Below are 25,909 nucleotides of genomic sequence, written 5' to 3'. Positions count from 1 at the left end.
CCCACTATATCATTGCATTGGGAAATCTCCGGAAAAATCCGCAACAAAAAGCGCCAAAAACGCTAAAAAAAATGCATGCGGATTTCTGCAGAAAATGTTCTATTTTGCTCAGGAAATTTCTGCAAGAAATCCTGAACGTGTGCACATAGTATAAGAAGTGATGAGTCATATATTATTATGTTCTACTTTTGATTCATCCATTTCTCAGTTTGGACATAGTAATTTGTTTCTAGATGTTCTCTTAGCTCTTCAATATCTATACACAGTCACAAGAGGTCAGTCGATCGGCACTGAACGAGCTTTCTCACATTCAGACCTCCACAAATTCTCCTTAGAGACCAGACGAGGTAAGCTTCTTCTGAAGACGGGGCGGTGCATGCACAAGACGCAGCTGAATCACCAAAACATGAGGAGATGAATGAAAGCAGCACTCACCCGTGATCTTCAATGATAATATAGTCCTTTATTGACCGTGGCTCAACATTCCCAGCTAGGAACAAGGCAGGTTACAACATGAGGAGGGAGCGGTGAGGGAGGGTGCAGAGACGAGACAGACGACGACGGCCGTTTCGCGAACAATCGCTTCAACGGGTCCAGTGAGTTGTGTTAGTGACGTCATATCCTTTTATAGGAGTTGACGCCCTACTTACCACATATGCGTGCAATTGACAAATACTAAAAACAACATAACTCATTCTACTATCTCCACATTTTAACGGATCTAAAGGAAAACCGCCATGTCTAATTTATCGTTAAGACCCCAAGCACCTTGTGCGTCAGTTTTTAGAATCCAGTGTGCTTCGCGCTGTAATAATAATTTATTATGGTTTCCTCCTTGCTGAGGGAATTTAACTACCTCTAAGCCGGCAAAACTAAGGGAACTAGGGTCGCCACCATGCGCATCATGTATATGTTTTACCAGGCGCACACGCCCCTTCCCTGTAAGTACAGAGTTAAAGTGCTCGCGAAACCTAACAAATAGGGGTCTTATGGTTTTTCCGATATAAAAACGATGACAAGGGCAGAAAATAACGTATACCACAAATTTACATTTACATGTTATAAAGTCTTTTACGAAATGAAAAAAAGTGCCTATTTTGAGGGGATTAGTAATATTATGGAGGTGACACATACTGCAACCACCGCACCTGAAATTACCTTGCGGGAGCGATTTTTTGATCCAGCTGCTGGTGTCAGCAGACAGCCGGTGCTTTACTACCAAGTCGCCCAAATTTACTGTTCGTTTATAGGCAAAACGCGGGATACAGGTGGTTAAATCGCGAAAAGCGGTATCATTTTTAATCACGTGCCAATTTTTTCGGATGGCTGCATGGATGTTATCATCAAGTGGACTATGTTTAAATAAAAAAGTAAAAGTCCCATTTTCTTTACGATTAGTCAACGTAGTATTATTTCCTCTACTCTTATTTCTCCCTTTCCTTAAAAGATCAGCTTGGGTTAAATTGGCGGCCCTTTGTTCTGCCTTATGCAGTATGTGATTGGGATAACCTCTATTTCTAAAGCGCAATTTGAGATCCTCCAGTTGTTTTATGTAATTTTCCTCACAATTATTAATTTTTCTTAATCTTACCATCTGACTATATGGGATACCACACTTAGTGTGAGCTGGATGAGCGCTCTGAAAATGCAACACATTATTAGTCGCCGTTGTTTTTCTGTGGACACTAGTTTTGATACTGCCTTCCTCTATCTCAATTTTTACATCCAGAAATTCTAGTTGCTTATCTCCAAATACAGACGTAAATTTCATATTTTGATCGTTGTTATTATTTAAGAAGCTGACAAAATCGTTAAACGTGGGTTCACCTCCATCCCACACAATAAAAACGTCATCCGCGAAACGCAGATAAAGGCGTATATGTTTTAGGTATGGATTTAGGGCTCCGGTGATGTGCTTCTCCTCGAACGCTGCAAGAAACAGGTTCGCGAAAACGCACGCCACCGGGGTACCCATCGCGGTACCGACCCTTTGACTGTACCATTTATCCAAGAATTTAAAGGTGTTATTGCACAGCACAAATTCAAGTCCTTCCAGCACAAACGAAACAAAGTCATGATCTTTGTCTGTATTAAGAAGAATACGTTGGATAGCTTCCAAGCCTCTTTGTTGTGGTATTCTCGTATACAGATTAACAATGTCTATCGAAGTTAGGGCAAAGGTGGGTTGCCAAACAAAGTTCTTAAGCGCCAATAAGAAGTCACCTGAATCTTTGACGAACGAAGGTATTTTCAACAATAGGGGTTTCAACAACCAATCTAAAAACTGGGATAACGGCTCAGTCACTGAATTCTTCCCTGAAACTATTGGGCGTCCAGGGGGACGCTCTGCATTCTTATGAATCTTTGGGATACTGTACCAGGTAGGGAAATGTGGGAATTCAGGTATTAATTTTTCTGCTCGCTTTTTAGAAATGGTCCCCTTTTCTACATATTTTCGTAACAGTGTTCTTAGTTTTTGTTTGATCCTATTAGTCGGATTATTAGGTAAAAGCGAATATGTGCTGGAGTCATTTAGTTGGGACAAAGCCTCGTCGATGTAATACGCTTTATCTAAAATAACGAGGTTACCGCCTTTATCGGCTTTTCTAATGATTACATCGTCCCACCTCTGTATTTCTTTCAGGGCTCTTTTCTCTTCAAATGACAAATTGGATTGAGGTTGTCTATATAATAATGCCTCTATATCTTTGATCACCAACTCCTGAAAAAGATCTATATTATTACCGGGTGAGATAGGAGGCATCCAGCTAGATTTTGTACCCCCTGTAAACGGGTTTGCTGGACCATGTTTAAAAGCTATTTGCCGATCATCATGAACCTCTTCAGCGTCCTCACTTAACCCCGCTAGTAGTGTACTCATTTCAATATCCCCTTGATCCATAACAGGATATACCATAAAGCCCAAAGATCCCACTGTGGCTGGTGTATCTGTAGAGACTGAGCTGGCCTGATTATCCTTACATTTAGAAAAGTGTTTATGTAAATGTAGCTTTCTAACACCTTTAAATAAATCAATTTTGAAATCATTTAAGTCAAAAGCCTCAGGCAGACAAAAATTAACCCCTCGTGAGAGAACTTTTATTTGATCCCCTGTAAGCATTCTTTGTGATAAATTAATAACTTGGAGCGAGTCATCTGGGTGGCTATCCTCACTACGTGTCTCTAACGTCTCCAAGACACTTGTTTGCGCTTCTTCCAAGCGCTTTTTTCTTCTGCCGCCTCGCCGGATTTTTTTCCTCCTAAAGGGATTGGAGTATTAACCGGTGCTGGGAGTGGAAGTGTGGCATTAGAGGTGGAAGCCACTTCTTCTCCACCCTCCTCCGTAGCGCTGGAATCTGAGTCTGTAATCCATCCATCGCGAGACGTTTTCTGATATTTAGAAAATTTCTTAGAACGAAACCGGGAAAAAGGTTTTTTAGGCTTATTTTGATTCCATGAAAAAATCTGTCCTGAATCAAAATCCCGCTTATCTCTGAGAAATTTCTCTTTTTTCTTTTCTTTCGTGTCCATCTGGACTACGATCAATTTTTTCTCTAACTTTTTCTCAAAGGATCTAAAATTATCCACACTTATGCGGGAGGAGAGTTCACATTTAGATTTTTCCAATTGTTCACAGATAAATTTATAGTCTTTCTCATTCTGAGTGGTGACTAATTGTAGCAGGTTTCGAGAGCACTCAAGATGAATTTGCTCCCATGCTTTCAAGAAGCCAGGATCCTCCTTAAACTGCGAAATCTCTTTAAATACTCTTAAACCTCTCGGGACACGATTACAATCCATATAAGACTTTAGAGACTTAATTGTCCAATAAAGGCGGATTTCTTTTTCTGCCAGATTCTGGATTTTAACTTCCAGGGACTTGGTGCTTATCAGCTCCAGTTCATCTTTGTGGTTACAATCCGTAAAAAACTCCCCCGCTCCCTCTCTGCCTGCCATAAGGCCATTAACAGCTTCATCGCCATTAGTCAAATCTTCCATTTCATCTGTCAACATAATGGATTGCGGTCTGACGGGGGCTCACCTTTCGTGCTCTGATCACCAAAAAGAGCAGTAAGCATACACAGTCACAAGAGGTCAGTCGATCGGCACTGAACGAGCTTTCTCACATTCAGACCTCCACAAATTCTCCTTAGAGACCAGACGAGGTAAGCTTCTTCTGAAGACGGGGCGGTGCATGCACAAGACGCAGCTGAATCACCAAAACATGAGGAGATGAATGAAAGCAGCACTCACCCGTGATCTTCAATGATAATATAGTCCTTTATTGACCGTGGCTCAACATTCCCAGCTAGGAACAAGGCAGGTTACAACATGAGGAGGGAGCGGTGAGGGAGGGTGCAGAGACGAGACAGACGACGACGGCCGTTTCGCGAACAATCGCTTCAACGGGTCCAGTGAGTTGTGTTAGTGACGTCATATCCTTTTATAGGAGTTGACGCCCTACAATTGATTTAATTGATTTATTTAAAGGTGTTAGAAAGCTACATTTACATAAACATTTTTCTAAATGTAAGGATAATCAGGCCAGCTCAGTCTCTACAGATACACCAGCCACAGTGGGATCTTTGGGCTTTATGGTATATCCTGTTATGGATCAAGGGGATATTGAAATGAGTACACTACTAGCGGGGTTAAGTGAGGACGCTGAAGAGGTTCATGATGATCGGCAAATAGCTTTTAAACATGGTCCAGCAAACCCGTTTACAGGGGGTACAAAATCTAGCTGGATGCCTCCTATCTCACCCGGTAATAATATAGATCTTTTTCAGGAGTTGGTGATCAAAGATATAGAGGCATTATTATATAGACAACCTCAATCCAATTTGTCATTTGAAGAGAAAAGAGCCCTGAAAGAAATACAGAGGTGGGACGATGTAATCATTAGAAAAGCCGATAAAGGCGGTAACCTCGTTATTTTAGATAAAGCGTATTACATCGACGAGGCTTTGTCCCAACTAAATGACTCCAGCACATATTCGCTTTTACCTAATAATCCGACTAATAGGATCAAACAAAAACTAAGAACACTGTTACGAAAATATGTAGAAAAGGGGACCATTTCTAAAAAGCGAGCAGAAAAATTAATACCTGAATTCCCACATTTCCCTACCTGGTACAGTATCCCAAAGATTCATAAGAATGCAGAGCGTCCCCCTGGACGCCCAATAGTTTCAGGGAAGAATTCAGTGACTGAGCCGTTATCCCAGTTTTTAGATTGGTTGTTGAAACCCCTATTGTTGAAAATACCTTCGTTCGTCAAAGATTCAGGTGACTTCTTATTGGCGCTTAAGAACTTTGTTTGGCAACCCACCTTTGCCCTAACTTCGATAGACATTGTTAATCTGTATACGAGAATACCACAACAAAGAGGCTTGGAAGCTATCCAACGTATTCTTCTTAATACAGACAAAGATCATGACTTTGTTTCGTTTGTGCTGGAAGGACTTGAATTTGTGCTGTGCAATAACACCTTTAAATTCTTGGATAAATGGTACAGTCAAAGGGTCGGTACCGCGATGGGTACCCCGGTGGCGTGCGTTTTCGCGAACCTGTTTCTTGCAGCGTTCGAGGAGAAGCACATCACCGGAGCCCTAAATCCATACCTAAAACATATACGCCTTTATCTGCGTTTCGCGGATGACGTTTTTATTGTGTGGGATGGAGGTGAACCCACGTTTAACGATTTTGTCAGCTTCTTAAATAATAACAACGATCAAAATATGAAATTTACGTCTGTATTTGGAGATAAGCAACTAGAATTTCTGGATGTAAAAATTGAGATAGAGGAAGGCAGTATCAAAACTAGTGTCCACAGAAAAACAACGGCGACTAATAATGTGTTGCATTTTCAGAGCGCTCATCCAGCTCACACTAAGTGTGGTATCCCATATAGTCAGATGGTAAGATTAAGAAAAATTAATAATTGTGAGGAAAATTACATAAAACAACTGGAGGATCTCAAATTGCGCTTTAGAAATAGAGGTTATCCCAATCACATACTGCATAAGGCAGAACAAAGGGCCGCCAATTTAACCCAAGCTGATCTTTTAAGGAAAGGGAGAAATAAGAGTAGAGGAAATAATACTACGTTGACTAATCGTAAAGAAAATGGGACTTTTACTTTTTTATTTAAACATAGTCCACTTGATGATAACATCCATGCAGCCATCCGAAAAAATTGGCACGTGATTAAAAATGATACCGCTTTTCGCGATTTAACCACCTGTATCCCGCGTTTTGCCTATAAACGAACAGTAAATTTGGGCGACTTGGTAGTAAAGCACCGGCTGTCTGCTGACACCAGCAGCTGGATCAAAAAATCGCTCCCGCAAGGTAATTTCAGGTGCGGTGGTTGCAGTATGTGTCACCTCCATAATATTACTAATCCCCTCAAAATAGGCACTTTTTTTCATTTCGTAAAAGACTTTATAACATGTAAATGTAAATTTGTGGTATACGTTATTTTCTGCCCTTGTCATCGTTTTTATATCGGAAAAACCATAAGACCCCTATTTGTTAGGTTTCGCGAGCACTTTAACTCTGTACTTACAGGGAAGGGGCGTGTGCGCCTGGTAAAACATATACATGATGCGCAGGGTGGCGACCCTAGTTCCCTTAGTTTTGCCGGCTTAGAGGTAGTTAAATTCCCTCAGCAAGGAGGAAACCATAATAAATTATTATTACAGCGCGAAGCACACTGGATTCTAAAAACTGACGCACAAGGTGCTTGGGGTCTTAACGATAAATTAGACATGGCGGTTTTCCTTTAGATCCGTTAAAATGTGGAGATAGTAGAATGAGTTATGTTGTTTTTAGTATTTGTCAATTGCACGCATATGTGGTAAGTAGGGCGTCAACTCCTATAAAAGGATATGACGTCACTAACACAACTCACTGGACCCGTTGAAGCGATTGTTCGCGAAACGGCCGTCGTCGTCTGTCTCGTCTCTGCACCCTCCCTCACCGCTCCCTCCTCATGTTGTAACCTGCCTTGTTCCTAGCTGGGAATGTTGAGCCACGGTCAATAAAGGACTATATTATCATTGAAGATCACGGGTGAGTGCTGCTTTCATTCATCTCCTCATGTTTTGGTGTCTTCAATATCTATATCTATAGCCTCCATCCTGAAAGTGTAGACTGAGGTTACAACATTTGCTTTTTGTACTGTGGAGGGAAGACCAACATACCGTATATACTCGAGTATAAGCCGACCCGAGTATAAGCCGACCCCCCCCCCCTAATTTTGCCACAAAAAACTGGTAAAACTTATTGACTCGAGTATAAGCCTAGGGTGGAAATGCAGCATTTACCGGTGAATTTCAAAAATAAAAATAGATCATTATTTCCCCATAGCTGTGCCATATAGTGCTCTGCACCGTTCATTTTGCCCCATATCTGTGCCCCATACTGTGCTCTGCACCGTTCATTTTGTCCCATAGCTGTGCCATATAGTTCTCTGCACCGTTCATTGTGCCCCATATACAGTGCTCTGCACCGTTCATTGTGCCCCATAGCTGTGCCCATATACGGTGCTCTGCACCGTTCATTGTGCCCCAGAGCTGTGCCCATATACGGTGCTCTGCACCGTTCATTGTGCCCCATAGCTGTGCCCATATACGGTGCTCTGCACCGTTCATTGTGCCCCATAGCTGTGCCCATATACGGTGCTCTGCACCGTTCATTGTGCCCCATAGCTGTGCCCATATACGGTGCTCTGCACCGTTCATTGTTCCCCATAGCTGTGCCCATATACGGTGCTCTGCACCGTTCATTGTGCCCCAGAGCTGTGCCCATATACGGTGCTCTGCACCGTTCATTGTGCCCCATAGATGCTCCACATAAATCTCTGCCGCCGCTGCTGCTGCTGCAATAAAAAAAAAAAACACATACTCACCTCCCTTGATTGCAGCTCCCAGCGTCTCGTTCCGGCGCCTCCATCTTCCCGGCGTCTCTGCTCTGACTGATCAGGCAGAGGGCGCCGCGCACACTATATGCGTCATCGCGCCCTCTGACCTGAACAGTCAGAGCGCAGACGCCGGGAAGATGGAGGCGCCGGCCGGGAAGATGGAGCGACGCCCGGCGGCTGGAACGCGGACAGGTGAATATGCTATACTTACCTAGTCCTGGCGATCCTCGCACTGTCCCTCTGCCTGGTCTTCGGTGCCGCAACTTCTTTCTCTATCAGCGGTCACCAGCACCGCTGATTAGAGGAATGAATAGGCGGCTCCGCCCCTATGGGAGGTGGAGCCGCCTATTCATTTTTTTTAATGAGCGGTCCCACGTGACTGCTGAAGAGGGGAAGACACTGCAGCACAGAAGCCCGTGGGACGGCAGGGACAGCGCGAGGATCGCTGGGACTAGGTAAGTATACCTCAGCGCCCTCACCCGCCGACCCTGCCACCCACCTTGACTCGAGTATAAGCCGAGAGGGGCACTTTCAGCCCAAAAATTTGGGCTGAAAATCTCGGCTTATACTCGAGTATATACGGTAATTGGCACACGACAAGGAATTCACAGCTGTGTGCCATCCTAAAAGAAAAAAAAATATCAATATAACATCTCCATCTCCATGAAAGCAACAAATGTTTTTCACTGGATGCATAATGCAGATGCGGTGCTCACATGCACCTAAAAAGAGATTGGCAAAGGAAGGTGCATGAGTGGCCCTCATTGCTATATCTTGCAATTGCAGATAATAACATTCTTTGAAAACAAAATAGTGTTTAAGAATGAATTTAAAAAGTGTCAATATTAGATTGCTCAGGTCTTGGTCCAAATTGTTGTTTTCCAAAAAGCTAAGAAACTATTGAAATATCATCATCATACTTGATGTATACAATGAATAATAATAATAGTATAAGTATTATCTAAAGTTAGACCATCCAGTCTATTCAAGTCCAAAGAGGTAGTAAAACATGCTAGTGCATATTATTATTATTATTATTTTTTATTATAGTGCCATTTATTCCATGGCGCTTTATATGTGAGGAGGGGTGTACATAATAAAAACAAGTACAGTAATCTTAAATAATACAAGTCACAACTGGTACAGAAGGAGAGAGGACCCTGCCCGCGAGGGTCCACAATCTACAAGGGATGGGGGAGGATACAGTAGGCGAGGGCAGAGCTGGTCGTGCAGTGGGTTTGTGGATCGGTGGTTACTGCAGGTTGTAGGCTTGTCGGAAGAGGTAGGTGTTCAAGTTCGTTTTGAAGGTTTCGATGGTAGGCGAGAGTCTGATTTGTTGTGTGGTAGAGAGTTCCAGAGTAAGGGTGATACACGGGAGAAATCTTGTATGCGATTGTGGGAAGAGCAGCTAAGAGGGGAGTAGAGAAGGAAATCTTGTCAGGATTGGAGGTTGCGTGCAGGAAAGTACCGGGAGACAAGGTCACAGATGTATGGAGGAGACAGGATGTGGATGGGTTTGTATGCCATGGTTAGAGGTTTAAAGTAAAAATCAATAATTTGACTTAGAACTTCACACAAACCACTGTTACCTGAGTTGATCGACTTGCCCGGGGTGATCTTCAGCATGTTTATGAATTTTGGGAATCAGAAAGTTAGAATGCATGGATTAGTCACTTGATGAGCCTCCAAAATATTATGTGGTATAATTCCTCTCTAATACGCCTGGCTTAAGATGGTTACCAATTCATCTTGGAAAGTAGCTGTGGGATTAAAGAAAAGTTTCTTGTTACATTGCTGATCTCTCAACAGTTTAGAGGCTTGTTCTTCATATTTTTTACATGGCCAGATCAGTTAATTACCCCCTTTTATCAGCCAACATCATTCCAAGTTTTGAGTTCTTCTAAGGCCATCCATTCTTGATAGATATTATTATCGAAATGTTTAATCTTAGTAGGCAAATTATTAATTTCTTCCACTACTAGTTTGACAAATATTTCAACTGCTGGACAAAGTTTGAGCGAAGGAAATTATTTACCTCTTTACATAGATGAGTAAACTAAGAACTTACCTCTCCAATAACGATCACTTTGAAAAACAAGCTTGAGACCTCAGTCTGTTTCAGGAGAGAGTCGATATCAATCTACAAATAAAAAATGGATATTGATGAGCTAATAGAACACCTAGAAGCAAATTACTTACCCAACCTGGGAAAAATAATAATCAATTCTAGAAGATAGTCAGGTACGACTCATACTGGGAATAATGCTCAATGCAGAGACTTGACTGACATTTTTCAATGACATCCAACTTTGAGTAAAGGTACCGTTACACTAAACGACTTACCAACGATCATGACCAGCGATACGACCTGGCCGTGATCGTTGGTAACTCATTGTGTGGTCGCTGGGGAGCTGTCACACAGACAGTTCTCTCCAGCGACCAACGATCAGGGGAAAGACTTCGGCATCGTTGAAACTGTCTTCAACGATGCCGAAGTCACCGGGTAACCAGGGTAAACATCGGGTTACTAAGCGCAGGGCCGCGCTTAGTAACCCGATATTTACCCTGGTTACCATTGTAAAAGTTAAAAAAAACACACAAAAAAACAGTACATACTCACATTCCGATGTCTGTCACGTCCCCCGCCATCAGATTCCCGCACTGACTGTGTCAGTGCCGGCCGTAAAGCAGAGCACAGCGGTGAGGTCACCGCTGTGCTCTGCTTTACGGCCGACGCTGACAGTCAGTGCAGGGAAGCTGACAGCGGGGGACGTGACAGACATCGGAATGTGAGTATGCACTGTTTGTTTGTTTTTTACTTTTACAATGGTAACCAGGGTAAATATCAGGTTACTAAGCGCGGCCCTGCGCTTAGTAACCCGATGTTCACCCTGGTTACCAATGAACACATCGCTGGATCGGCGTCACACACGCCGATCCAGCGATGACAGCGGGTGATCAGCGACCAAAAAAAGGTCCTGATCATTCCCCAGCGACCAACGATCTCCCAGCAGGGGCCTGATCGTTGGTCGCTGTCACACATAACGATTTCGTTAACGATATCGTTGCTGCGTCACAAAAAGCGTGACGTTGCAACGATATCGTTAACGAAATCGTTATGTGTGAAGGTACCTTAAGGCTTTACCTTTATTTCCCCAAATTACAGTTAAAATATGTTTAAACCTAAAATATATATGTTGGTCCATAGTCATTATATGCTTCACAAACAATGTTTGTGACATGAGGAACAATAACTAGATTTTTTTCCTTGCAGTTATAGCAAAGCATCTCTGAATTTGGTCAGCGGTTCAGAATTTACAAATTTGGAGGAGCGTCAAAAAGTCAGTATTAGACACCATCTCACTTGCAACTTTATGGGAGTTATATACTAACAGTGGCGTATCTAGGGGGGGGCAGCCGGGGCATTTGCCCCGGGCGCAGCCGGCAGAGGGGCGCAGTCGGGCCACCTAAGGCCGGGGACACACACAACGTATAAAAAAGGTCCGTTTTTTGTGGACGAGAATCGCACAAATGTTACCAAAACAGTGATCTGTGTGCAGTGCGAGGATGCGATTTTCTCGCATTAAATGATCCGTGTGACATCCGTATGGTGAGATTTTCTCACACACTTGCAAAATGAGCAAATAATGGCTGAGCCTTTCCTGTCACCTGCCCAATGCCTGAGAATTTCTCGCAAGTCACACTGATGGTCCGTGTGCTGTGCTATTTTTTCTCACCCCCATAGACTTTCATTGGCGATGCTGCGATTTCACTCGGATCCTGAATACGGCCGAGAAAATATCAGATGATGGGAGCTGCCCCATTGATTAACATTGGGACGAGGGCTATGCGATTTTTTTATCGCATTGCACTCGTCCGTATTACGGTCTAGTGCAGTGGTCCCCAACTCCAGGCCTCGAGGGCCGCCAACAGTGCAGGTTTTCAGGATTTCCTTAGTATTGCACAGGGGTTGGAATCATCACCTGTGCAGATGATCACATTACCACCGATGCAATACTAAAGAAATCCTGAAAACCTGCACTGTTGGCGGCCCTCGAGGCCTGGAGTTGGGGACCCCTGGTCTAGTGTGACCCCGGCCTTATTCGGCGGTCCGCAGTGTCTCCCCTGGCAGCTGCATTCTGCCGCCCCCGCACTGGGAGTCAGCTGTTCTCTGTGCCGACTGTCAAGCTGACAGCCGGCACAGAGAAGCTGCAGAGCGCCGGCTCCCAGTGTGTGCAGAGGGGCAGGGGAGCCCCTGCAGAGTGGCTGCGGCGGGCAGGGAGAAATCCCTGCAGCTCCACTGCCCAGCCGCACGATCTGTCTTCTCCCTGCTTCCTCTCACACAGACGCGCTGCTGGATGACGTCATCATTCAGCGGCCGGCTGTGTCAGAGGAAGGCGATGGAGCTGCTGCACAGAGCACGAGGAGAGGTGAGAGGAGTGTGTGTATGTGTGTTTGTATATGAGTGTGTGTATGTGTGTGAATGTGAGTGTGTGTGTGTGAATGTATGTGTGTGTGTATGTGTGTGAATGTGAGTGTGTGTGTGTGAATGTATGTGTGTGTGTATGTGTGTGAATGTATGTGTGTGTGTGAATGTGTATGTGTGTGAGTGTGTGTGTATGTGAGTGTGTGCGTATGTGTGTGTCTCAGTATTGTGTGTGTGTGTATCTCGCTGCAGGGGAATGTGCAGAGAAGTGAATGGTGTGTGGGGGGGGAGGAGAGGGCAATGATGGGGCTGACGGGGGGCATATGCCCTTGGAGGGGGGGGGGGCGCCAAAATGAATTCTTGCCCCGGGTGCCAGAAACACTAGATACACCTCTGTATACTAAGCTCAATGTCCCTGCAAGAAAATCTATGTTGGTTTAACTACCAGATAGCTCCATATCAGAGGAAGAGATATTAAAAAAGCCTGAAAGTTTATGACAATTCGCCTTTAAAAACTATCCCAAAAGACTTAAGAAATCTATCAATGTAACTCCCAACTGCTACGAATCAAATGCATTAATAAATTAATGATGAGATTAAGAGGTGACAACCTCAACAATAGGTTAGCATGACTTGAGTGCAAGTGGGTATATATGTTTTTATTTAAAATACATTTTTACTTTTCATTCTAATTAGTCTAGATAAGGAAACAAATATCAGCACGCCATGTATTAGTCTTTTTTTTTTGTTGTTGTTTTCGGAATGAAGAATTTTGGATAAGGGAAGAAATCAACGGCCAGCCGTCCAAAATACTATGAGATCTATTGCAATTTTATCAAGCTTGAACATGGACTCTATCTATATATATAATCGTCTAATGGGCACTTCTGTCTGTTTGTCTTTCTGTCTGTCACTGAAATCCCACGTCGCTGAGTGGTCGCGGCCGCAAGGCCGGGACCAATCAGCGACAGGCACAGTCCAGCCGCGAATTCGCCCCTTCCTACTCTCTGTCAGTGCCGCCTCCAGTCAGCGCTCACACAGGGTTAATGGCTCCGTTACACCGCGTTATGCCACGGTGTAACACAGTCCGTTAACTCAGCTATTAACCCTGTGTGACCAACTTTTTACTATTGATGCTGCCTATGCAGCATCAATAGTAAAAAGATCTAATGTTAAAAATAATAAACAAAGTAAAAAATCATTATATACTCACCTTCCGTCACCTTTCCCACTGCTGCTCGCGGCGCTCCGGTCCATGCATTGCGGTCTCGCGAGATGATGACGTAGCGGTCTCGCAAGACTGCTACGTCATCATCTCGCAAGACCGCAATGCATTCTTGGGACTGGAGCGTCGCGAGGAGCATCGGTAAATGCCTCGCCTGGATCCAGGGGCCGACGGAAGGTGAGTATATAACTATTTTTTATTTTAATTCTTTTTTTTAACAGGGATATGGTGCCCACATTGCTATATACTACGTGGGCTGTGTTAAATACTGCATGGGCTGTGTTATATACTATGTCTCTGTGCTATATACTACGTGGCTGTGGTATGTATTACGTGGCTTGGCAATATACTACATCGCTGTGCTCTATACTACGTGGCCTGTGTTATAAACTGCATGGGCTGTGCAATATATTACGTGGCTGTGTAATATATTACGTGGCTGGGCAATATACTACATGGGATGTGTTATATACTGTGTGGGCTGTGTTTTTACTACGTCTCTGCTATATACTACGTGGCTGTGCTATATACTACGTGGCTGGGCAATATACTACATCGCTGTGCTCCATACTACGTGGCTTGTGTTATATACTGCATGGGCTGTGTTATATACCACATCTCTGTGCTATATACTACGTGGCTGTGCTATATACTACGTGGCTGTGCAATATAGTACGTGGCTGTGCAATATATAACGTGGCTGGGCAATATACTATGTGTCTGTGCTATATACTACGGGGGCTGTGCTATATACTACGTGACTGGGCAATATACTACGTGGGCTGTGCTATATACTACGTGGACTGTGATATACTACGTGGGCTGTGTTATATACTACGTGGGCTGTATGCTAATTGGCTGTGCTATATTTCTCTGTTGTATCTGTGCATCATGAATTGTGGTATGTGTTAAAGAGGGGGGCCCACTGAAACTCTTTCGCCCGGGGCCCTCAAAAACCTGGAGCATGCCCTGGCTTCACTGATTGCCCACGGCCGGGCATGACCAATCAGCGACAGGCGCAGTCCGGCCGCCAATTGGCGCAGTATTTGAACCACGCTTCGCTAATTGGTCGCGGCCGGCCGAATCCTGTGTATAAATTGCATTATTCTGAAAACTTCATAAATAAACTACATACATATTCTAGAATACCCGATGCGACCAATCAGTGACGGGCATAGTCCAGCCGCGAAATGGCTGCTCCCTACTCCCCTGCAGTCAGTGCCCCCTCCATACTCCCCTCCCAGTCAGCGCCCGCCGCCCACATAGCGTTTTAGCAGTCCGTTAAACCGCGGCATAATGCGGTGTAACACAGTCTGTTAACGCTGCTATTAACACTGTGTGACAAACTTTTTACTATTGATGCTGCCTATGCAGCATCAATTAAAAAAAAGATATAATATTAAAAATAATTTTTTTTTAAATGGAGCTATTCTCACCTTCCGCCATCCACCAATGCACGCGAGCGGCGAGGCTGCCACCAGCTTCCTTTCACAAGTGAAATTTTCACATTTTGTTATAATTGTATTGCACATTTTATCATTGATCTGATCAATCATACTTGAAATATATTTTTGCATGGTATTCATGTGATATGTTTGTAAAGTAAAGTTACAGCTCTCAAATATGACAATGCTAAAACAAATTATTTGTTGTTAAATATTGTTTTTAGTCCATAAAAGTAGGAAAGCATAAATCTGGTATTGCTGTAATCGTACTGACCGTTCAATCAAATTGGTCTTATCACGTTTACAGCAATGTGAACGGCAGGAACAAAAAATTTATAAAACAACAATAACTGAAATGCTGTTTTTTTTCATTCTGTGTCCTGAAAAATCTGAAAAATCAATCAAAAAACGTTGTGTGCCTCAAAATGGTGCCAAAAAAATCTCCAATTTGTTGTTAAAAAAAATAAACCCTCATAGAGCTCTGTTTGCCAAAAAAAAAAAAAAAAATTGCAGCTCTCAGAATATGGCGACAAAAAAAGTATTTTTTATAAATAAGCATTTTTACTGTGTGATAGTAGCAAAACCTAAAAAAAATTATAAATCTGGTATCTCCATAATTATACCGACCAAAAGAATAAAGCCGCCTTATCACGATGAACCGCGCAAAAGAAAAATAAGAACTATTCTTGTACTGCTACTATCAATATCATCCAAACTGCTGTCTATGTGTTCATTCTACCTCTCAAAAATCAAAAAAAGGCTCCTCTCACATTTATCCAGTGCTCTCCTCTGAGCGCTCATGTGGGCATTTCTGTGTAAATCCCAAAAACTGCAATTCAGACAAAACCCCCGACGGAAACACTCACTTATGAGGCATATGGAGACACTTCAGACTTCGTATGGTCTCTGTTTCAATGGTTACACATTATTTTAGGTGAATTTTTAGCGCACAAGTGTGGACGATCATCGTTCTGTGCACGCCTAAAAATATGGACAGCACCAGAGCAGACGCCAAATGGACTCCATCTGCCTCATTAGAGTCAGTGGTTCTGTTGGGTGTTTCGTCTGAATTACATTATTGTGAGATTTATACAGAAAACCCAACGTAAGTGCTCAGCATAAAACACAAGAATGTGATCCAAGACTTCTACTTAAAGCGATCGAAAAATGTTATGTACACCAAATGTTACCAATAAAAACCCTAACTTAGGCCAAAGAAGAAAAAATAAGTATCAGTCCGTGATGTAGTAAAATAGTCCTTTCTTTATTCAATACAAGTAGTACATGGATTCAGGAGAGCAGGTGCAGCAGAGGATGACGGATGTTTCACATCGATCAGATGCTTCAACGGGTCCAGGTATGGAAGGAAGTGGATAGGCGGTCCCAATTCTACAGACAACGCCTTCTTCACCACCTCTCTGTAGCAACAATTAAAAGCAAGTATTTTTTAATTTAAAACCAACAGTCAAAAAAAATTTACAAAAAGACTGACATGTCGATCTTATCATTAAAGCCACATGGACCTTGTGCATTTGTGTGTATTATCCATCTGGCCTCCCTACGTAAAATAAATAATACCACAAATGCACAAGGTCTATGTGGCTTTAATAAGGGGTGGTGAAGAAGGCGTTGTCTCTATAATTGGGACCGCCTATCCACTCCCTTCCATACCCGGACCTGTTGAAGCGTCTGATTGATGCGAAGCTGCCGTCTTTCTCTGCTGCACCTGCATCCAAGTACTTGTATTGAATAAAGAAAAGATAGTTTTACTGCATTATGGCGGGCCACCTATTTTATCCTCTTTGCCAGGACTTTGTAGGATGCTGAACGTTTCATCCTGCATAAAACCAGAGCCCACGCAGGTCGATCATCCGTCACTGTATATATAGGGGGTTCCCCCATGTTACTGGTAGAACAAAGAGTCCGGGAAAGCAACATGGCTCCCAGACTCCTACCACTTCCCCTTCAATCCAGTAAAATCTGCTCCCCCAAATGCGAATGGCCCCTCCTTCACACAGTAAGCTGCCACATGTTTGGCATTATTGTAGGTGGGAGAGCCGAAATAACAATGTATGGGGGTATTTCACCATACAAAGGCACAATGTATGGGCACTAAACTGGCATATTTTCAATTTACTAGAATAACACTTGGCGTGGATGTTACAAAATAGGCAGTGCAGCCATAGATTAATTCATTGATAGGTGCAATTTCTACAATGGGGTCACTTTTTGGGGGTGTTTGCTGTTCTGGCACCTTAGGGGCTCCTCAAATGTCAGCCACAAACTTTTCAGCCCTGACGTGTGACCAGTAGTTTCTGATGACAAATGGGGCATCACTGCGCTCGGGAGATATTAAGCAGTAACTTGTGGGTCCATTTTCACCTATTTTACTTTATTCTTCAGTGCTGCCTGAAGCTGAATAGCACAGCTCTGCAGCTGAAAGTCCCTCAGGTGACAGCTATACATGACAGTTGGCACCCTGCGGTATCGGTCCACCCTGTTTTGAAACCAATCGGGGCCAATTACGCCTTAAATAATGCTGTCAAGCGGCATCTAAGTGGTTAAAAGGGGCATGCAAGGCCTCCCTTTTGCAGGATTGTCCACCTGTGATCATATTTGTGTTTGCGGATTCATGCCATGGTACCCTGAGGTCATACAGCTGGGTCCAATGTCTCCTATTATCCATTGTGAAAATTACAAATTTAGGGCTAAACCACAACATTTCAGTGGAAAAAAAGTAATTTTTGTTTTTACATCTACATTCTAAAAGGTTGTGTGAAGCACCGATTGGTTCAATATTCTCAACACAGCGACAGATTAATTCCTTGATGGGTTTAGTTTCTAAAATAGGGTAACTTTGTTGGTGTTTTTGCTGTTTTGGTACCTATCTATTCCAGCCAAGTTTACATTCCAGATACCATATGTCGCTTCTTCCGAGCATCTAAACAGAACTTTTTGACTGCATGTGGGGCATCGTCATGCTCAGAAGAAAGTGGGTAACAAGCTGTAGTGTCCACTTTTTCATCTTTCCTTTAGCAAAAGTAAAAAATTTGGGTATAAAGCGACAATTTGGTGAAAATTTGAAAAAATTCAAATTTTAAATATTACAACAAAATGTTATCAAATTCTGTGAAGTACCCGTGGGTTCAAAATGCTCACTATACCCATGTATAAATCCTTGAGGGGTGTACTTTCCAAAATGGGATCATTTGTTCTGGATTTCTGCTGTTTAGGCACCTTAGGGGAACTGCAAATGCAGCATGGTGCCTGTAATTTCAGCCAAATTTGTGTTTCAAAATTCAAATTCAAACGTTGATCCTCCTCTATGGTGCCCTGCTATTTGTACAAACAGAGGTTTCTGACTACATGTGGGGTGTCTGAAGAAACTGGGTAACAATTTTTGGGGTCAATTTTCTTGTGCTATTCCTTGTGAGAGTACGCTCACACTGGGATACAGTGGGGGAAATAAAAGTTACGGTACATATCCTGAAAGGGTTGCCCAAGCCATATTCCAGAAACCATTAGGAAACTACACAAATATCACCTGACATATTCCCTTTAAAGGATGGGTGAGATCCAGCACTAATTAAAAACAACCTTAGACTGGTGGGAGGAGTGCACAGCCAAATATGTCACCACCTCTAACCGTATAGTGCAAAAAACTAACCAGAACTTCCGAACAAGTGTCAACAGGTGCAAACGGCTATGACTGCATAAAATCCAAGCAAAAAAAAACACAGCAGCATGCTGTAAGCGCTAGGATGTATGCAAACATTGAATATATGATGTTTGGATTGCATTACTGCTCAATGCCTTCACCTGTTCAGACTTGCTTTATTTTGTTCGGAGGGGCTAGTCAGTTTTTTGTAATATACTGTTGGAGGAGGTGACTGTGGATATAGGATCTCTCATATAACCTACATCCACCACCATTCAGCCACATGTAACAGCATGCAAAAATGCTATATATGACTCCAATTTGCACTGCAAGGAAAAAATACACCTTTTATTATACTCCTCTATAGGGCGGTCCTGTCCGATGGGTGTCACTGATCTTCAATCGGCGCCTCCTCTCTTCTTGCGATGCCGTCCACCTTCTCTGCTTCGTGTACATGACTTGTCCTACGTCATCTAAAGTGTTCCCCTTCACGCCATTTAGAAAAAGCTGCACAATTTCCATAGTATTGCACAAGGAATATCCATTATGCTGTTATTATGCTTTGCTTATATAGCATCATAATATTCCGCAGAGCTTTACAGACATTATCATCGCTGTCCCCAATGGGGCTCACAATCTAGATTCCCTATCAGTATGTCTTTGGAGTGTCGGAGGAAACCGAAGAACCTGGAGAAAACCCACACAGATATGGGGAGAACATACAAACCACTTGGCTACAATGCTGTAATAGGGCATCTGTTAGTAAGATCAACCCTGCTAAGTAGTAGGAAGCTGAATAAAATGGTGCCTTAATACCTGCGATCCAATGTCATATTCCAGAGAGATCATCGTGGCATTTATTTTTTGGCTGTGCATGTTCCAAAATCTTTGTACAATCTGCAACACTAGAAAAAAAAAAAGTACGGTATATTTTAGATTTTTTTAATTTTATTTTAAAAGAAGTGAGCCTAAAGGGAGAGGTGAAATTAAAAGCTTTATATTTATTTTCTTCTTAATTTGCCTCCTACCCAGTTATGCCCTGTACAAGAAAATATATCCGAAAGTGAACTGAACTTAATAATTCCTTTATCTGTTTCAGGCTCTCCTTTGATTTCTTCTGGATTTCACACCAAAAGTGACATGTTTGCCTGCTGCAGAGCTACAAAGCAGTAAGTTGAAAGCTGACCTGAATAATTAATATTCCATACAAGTGTGTGTGGAGAATCACATCTAGTGACATCATTGACCTGACGGTGACTCCCGGAATAAGCGCTCCCTAAGCGCTCTACTAAGAACAATGATTTTTATTGTGCTGTCGATCAAGATCAATAAGAAAATGGGAGAACATAACAGTTTGGGGCTGTGTAAATGGACCTTAAAGGGGTAACTGATGAACCTATTTTTTATTTTTTCACTTTTTTGTTTCTTTAGGCTCTGTTGGGGTAAGCTCCTTTATATTCATCTGGTCCACGCCAGGTCCCTGTCTGGTGCTGATGCGGTCAACGCCTTAAGGCCATTCTATTTTGCTGTGCACCCAGATTTCTTTGGTCAGCACCCACGAGAAAGAGTAAGTTTTATTTACACAACCATTTTCTTTCTCTATGGTAATGTGTAATCTGGAGAACTGTGTCCTGTGCATCTTTTATTTAGGTCAAAAGGAGAATCAGATTTCTGGGAAAGTAAATGTTGCGGAATGTTCCCCTTGTGCTCAGATCTCATCTTAACTAAAATACTTAGTTTAACCCCCATTAACCTACTATCCATGGGCACCTTTTGATCCATTCGTTTTCTTTAGGACATGCTTTAACTTTGCTCCATTCAAAGGGAGTTCTTTAGTTCTTGGGATCTTAATGGGACCCAGTAGTCAAATGCCGAGCAATCAATAAATTATCCCCCATCAATAACCAGTACAACCCATTTAGCGATGACTTCTGACACTTGATTTTGTTGCAGAATTTCTGTGACTGAAAATCGTTTCTATATATTTGATAGAGGTTGTTTTAGATAAATGGTCCAATTTCAGGACTTTATGCAGCAAAATCTGGACCTCTGGACCCTGGAAATTCTCCCTAAGTTGAGTATTTGGTGAGTTTTTACCTCAGTATTAGTAAGCCAACACCAGGAGTGGGTGATAAATACAGAAGTGGTGACGTGTTTCTATTATACTTTTCCTCTGATTCTTCCACAACTGGTTTAGGCTTACAAATATTAAGGTGAAAAACTCACCAAATACTGAACATGTGAACGTGGCCTCCGAGTCATGGGAAAAGAAACTACACTATAATGCTGTGTTGCTGGGCCTGAATAACAATTGTGGGGTCTTCAGTAGCTTTAATGAACAAACAATCAATCAACTTCAAGTGTCTAGAAAATAACACACCTGCTTTCAAAATAGTTTTTCTATTCGCCACGACAGCACCCACTAGAGAGAGGGGATCCGCCCCTAGGAACAGGAAACCTACAGAGAGATAAAAGGGGCGGCCCCCCTCGCTCCTCAGTTGGTTTCCTGTTCCTAGATGAAGACCCACAGAGAAGACTCTATGGATAGGAAGAGGAAGACCTGCCTGGACTACCGCCTGTACGACTCTGCTGAGCGGCAGGGGTTCCAGAGCAGGTAGACAGAGTCGGGGGAATGATCCTGCGGGCTCCCCCCTCATCTGGTGCGGCTGACAGGCAGCCTGAAGTTATCCAACGGTCTCCCTGCTGGGACACCGTTGTGGAGACGCCGACAGTGCGGGTACCTGGTGCGACGTCCTCCGGTGTGCGTCTGAGCAGCGGTGAGACGGTTCCACGATACGAGGCCCTCCTGTCCCTCCAAGGTAAGAGGTGACATGGTGGGAGGCAGCAGGCAGCGGCGTCTCCCGGCATACAGGACGCGGGCGCATGCGCAGTAGCGTCGGCGTCCCGGAAATGGAGAGGAACTTCCGGGGCACGGTGTTGGAGGTCATTTCCGGGGGAACCGCCATATTGGATTCCCCCATGCGGTGCCATTACTCTAAACGCCGGATCTGTAAGTAAAAAAAAAAAAAAAAAAAAGTGGAGACAAAGCAAGGGGTGTGTACATTACTACACTATAAAGTGTAGTCAGTTAAGGTAGTCAGTGTGCCATTATGTCGTCCCAAGAGGAGGTCAGGGTGCACCCTATGGAAGAGCCATTAGTCCCTAGTGGTGAAGCCAGGAAAAGGAATAGTGGACACTCTAAAATAAGTGACTCCACTGATAAATCAGGAAGAAAATCCTCCCGTTCCACACCCCAAGCTAAGGCATCTCCGCAGCCGGTATAAATATTACGCTGGGTGAGTGCGTATATAGCTTCACTGAAGCTTATATTGATTCCTTTGCTTATATTATTTCTAGGCAAAGAGGACGGGGAAGAGTAAGCACAAACAATGTGCCATATGTACCGAACCCCTGCCTGACTCCTATCTTAAAAATCTGTGTCAGGCATGTATAGACAACACCTTACGGCAGGAGGAATCGGTTAAAATGAATGAGATACGTCTCATAATTCGGGAAGAACTCCAGTCGTTGGGAGGTGGTTCTACTTCTTCAGTAAATATGGAGAAACGAAGGAGAAAAACATCCTCTCCTAGAGCTGACACATCAGCGGAGAGTGGGGAGGTCGACTCTGATATTTCTCAGCAATCTAATTCCTCAGAGGAAGAGGACTTCGTCTGTTTTCCAACTGAGGGCATAAACAACCTAGTAAAATCAGTGAGAAATACGATGGGGGTGTCTGAATCAAAAGAACCCCAGACGCCACAAGAAGTTATGTTCGCTGGTCTTTCTCAGAAGCAAGGCCACGTATTTCCAATAAATCAGGCCATAAAAGATCTCGTTAAAAAAGAATGGAGTAGAGGTCAAAAGGGGTTGGTCCCAATATCCTGTAAGAGGCGCTACCCCTTTGATGATGAGGATTTGAATACCTGGGCCAAGATACCAAAAGTCGATGCGGCAGTTGCGTCTACATCTCGCCGTTTCTCCTTACCAGTGGAGGATGCAGGTTCCTTATCAGATCCTATGGACCGGAAATCAGACGCACTCCTTAAAAAATCGTGGGAGGCCTGTGTCACGGCATTCAAGCCGGCTATTTCAGCCACATGTACTGGCAGATCAATGCTAGTCTGGCTGGATCAGCTGGATCAGAAGATTAAAAGTGGCGTATCTAGAGAAAAATTAAGGGCATCTATCCCTTTGATTAAAGGTGCTGCGGCTTTTATTTCAGATGCCTCAATTGATTCCCTCCGCCTGGCGGCCAGAACAGCTAATCTCGCTAATACGGCTCGGCGGGCTTTATGGTTAAAAAACTGGAAGGGGGATGCCCAGTCAAGATCCAAATTATGTTCCATACCCTGTCAGGGTGAGTACCTGTTTGGCACAGTCCTTGATGATATTCTCACTAAGGCAGGCGAGAGGAAGAAAGGATTCCCTAATCCCTTTATTCCGTCTTACAGAAGGGCGTTCAGGAAGCCACCATTCGGAAGAAAGGGAGGCTTCAGAGACAGGTGGAATAATAAGGATTTCAAACAAAAAGGAAATCTGTTTAATAAACGCCCCTTCAAGCCAACCGATAAATTCCATCAGTGATATTTCTCCGGTGGGGGGAAGACTAAAACAATTCAGTCATCAATGGAAAGAAATAACAACTAATCAATGGGCTATTAAATTAACATCCTCAGGCCTCACACTAGACTTTATTAAAACTCCTCCGGATTCTTTCCTTCTTACCACCTTAAGATCCAAGCCTCAGCAAGAGGCACTTGAAACCGAGGTTAAAACCCTCCTACGTAAACATGTCCTAGTAGAGGTTCCATCTTCCCAGATAGGGAGAGGTTTTTACTCTCCCTTGTTCCTGATTAGTAAGCCGGATGGCTCTTTCAGAACTATAATCAATTTGAGGAAGCTGAATTCCTTTATAAAACCTAAAACATTCAAAATGGAATCCATTCGTTCAGCTATAAAAAATCTATTTCCAAATTGTTACATGGTAGTATTGGATCTAAAAGATGCTTACTACCATATTCCCATTCATAATTCACACCAACAATTTCTTCGGGTAGCAGTTTGTATAGAGGGGCAAATTCGTCATTTACAATATAGAGCAATGCCCTTCGGGTTATCTATGGCCCCAAGGATTTTTACTAAGTTACTATCAGAAGTAATGTCCTTTTTACGGGTAAAGGATACTTTGGTCATTCCATATCTAGATGACCTGTTGATTGTAGGAAAGAGCCCCCTACAGTGTGAGCAGAGATTACGGGAAGTAGTCATATCCTTACAATCCCTGGGTTGGCTAGTTAATTGGGAAAAATCTAGACTTCAGCCTGTAACGTGTCAGAAATTCCTTGGGCTCCTTCTGGATTCCGTTGACCAGATTTGTAAACTGCCTGAGGATAAGAAATTCTCCATAGTTGATAAGGTGTCCTCAGCAATAAAAAGACGTAGTATGTCACTAAGACAGGTCATGTCATTGCTAGGCTCTCTAACATCGTGCATTCCTGCGGTACAGTGGGCACAGTTCCATACTAGGCAGCTACAAAAATTTGTATTGGAGGAGGACATTAAGAATAGAGGATGTCTGGATAAAACAGTTTTTCTAACATCGGAAGTATTACACTCCCTTAGGTGGTGGTTGGATCAGAATAATCTTTCAAAGGGGGTTCTATGGGTAATCACTCCTTCTAGTGTTGTGACCACAGATGCTAGTCCTGAAGGCTGGGGGGCACATTTTCAGGATCAATGGGTTCAGGATCTTTGGTCCAGCTCAGATCTTAATAATTCCTCAAATGTCAAGGAGTTGAGGGCGGTATATTACTCCCTTCTCCACTTTCTTCCCCAGCTCAGCGGCTCTCATACAAGAGTATTCTCCGACAACACCACTGCGGTGGCGTATCTGAACCATCAGGGAGGTACAAGGTCGGACAAACTCAGGGAGGTGGCATCAGACATCATGGAATTAGCCGAAGGTCATCTACTATCACTATCGGCAGTACACATCAGAGGCACAGACAACTTTCGTGCCGATTTCCTGAGCCGTCATACTCTTCATCAAGGGAAATGGATGCTGAGCAGGAAGATTTTCAAGGCAATAACAGCTCGATGGGGTGTTCCTCAAATAGACTTGTTTGCCACAAGAGCCAACCGTCAAGTCAAGATGTTTGCCTCTCTAAACAGGGAGGACAAGCCGGACATACTCGATGCCCTCCAGACGCCATGGACATTCGATCTGGCCTATGCTTTCCCTCCATGGAATCTATTACCTATAGTAATAAGAAAAATAAGGGAGGAGGGCGCAAAAGTTCTGTTGATAGCCCCATTTTGGCCCAAGAGGCCATGGTTCTCATGGCTGAGGGCGATGTCAGTGTCAGATCCATGGATTCTGCCTCAGTCCAAGGACCTGCTCTCTCAGGGTCCATTCCTCCATCCTCAGGCAAAGGGCATGAACTTAACTGCCTGGAGTTTGAGAGGCGGTTACTAAATCTCAGGGGGTTTTCTAATGGGTTAATCGATACTCTTATGAAGAGCAGAAAACCTTCAACTACCAGGATTTATGTTAGAATTTGGAGGAAATTCCTTCAATTTCATACTACACAATTTTCCTCTGAGATTCCTATATTTCAAATGTTAGAATTTCTACAAAAAAGGCTGGAATTAGGGCTCTCCGTGAGCACTCTGAAGGTGCAGGTTTCAGCATTAGGAGCTCTTTTTAATCATGACATTGCAGGAAATAAATGGATATCCCGGTTTATATCCGCTTGTGAAAGATCAAAACCAGTTAACATTCCTCGGGTTCCTCAGTGGGATCTTTCGATAGTTTTGAATGCATTAACACAACCACCTTTTGAGCCTCTCCATACAGCCTCACTAAAGAACATTTCTTTGAAGACTGTTTTGCTAGTGGCATTAGTCTCTGCCAGAAGAGTGAGCGATCTCCATGCATTATCTATAGATCCTCCCTTTTTAACGGTAACATCAGATAGGATACTTTTAAAAACAGATCCTTGTTATCTCCCTAAGGTGGCTTCTACCTTTCATAGATCCCAGGAGATCTTGTTACCCACCTTTTATGAGAACCACTCAACTCCAGAAGAAGAAAGACTTCACACCCTAGATGTAAAAAGGTCTGTCCTAGCCTATTTAGAGAGAACTAGGGACTGGAGGAAGAGTAGGGCTCTCTTTGTGTCTTTCCAGGGTAAAACCAAGGGTGCCGGAGTCACAAAGAACACAT

General features: G+C 43.3%; 1 protein-coding gene across 3 annotated transcripts in view; it reads left to right on the top strand.

Annotated features, from left to right (window-relative positions):
• Nucleotides 1-25,909, top strand: part of TCAIM (T cell activation inhibitor, mitochondrial) — an 80,965-nt gene that overhangs the window by 8,661 nt on the left and 46,395 nt on the right. For all 3 annotated transcript variants that reach the window (XM_069730034.1, XM_069730035.1, XM_069730036.1), the window contains exons 2-3: nt 19,781-19,850; nt 20,113-20,248. In XM_069730034.1, coding sequence (XP_069586135.1) covers nt 19,822-19,850; nt 20,113-20,248 — 165 coding nt within the window. In that variant the 5' untranslated portion in view covers nt 19,781-19,821. The remainder of the gene's footprint in view (nt 1-19,780; nt 19,851-20,112; nt 20,249-25,909) is intronic.

This window comes from Ranitomeya imitator, chromosome 6 (genome assembly GCF_032444005.1).
Source record: "Ranitomeya imitator isolate aRanImi1 chromosome 6, aRanImi1.pri, whole genome shotgun sequence".
Lineage (NCBI taxonomy): Eukaryota > Metazoa > Chordata > Amphibia > Anura > Dendrobatidae > Ranitomeya > Ranitomeya imitator.
This window is presented reverse-complemented; position numbering and strand designations above follow the sequence as displayed.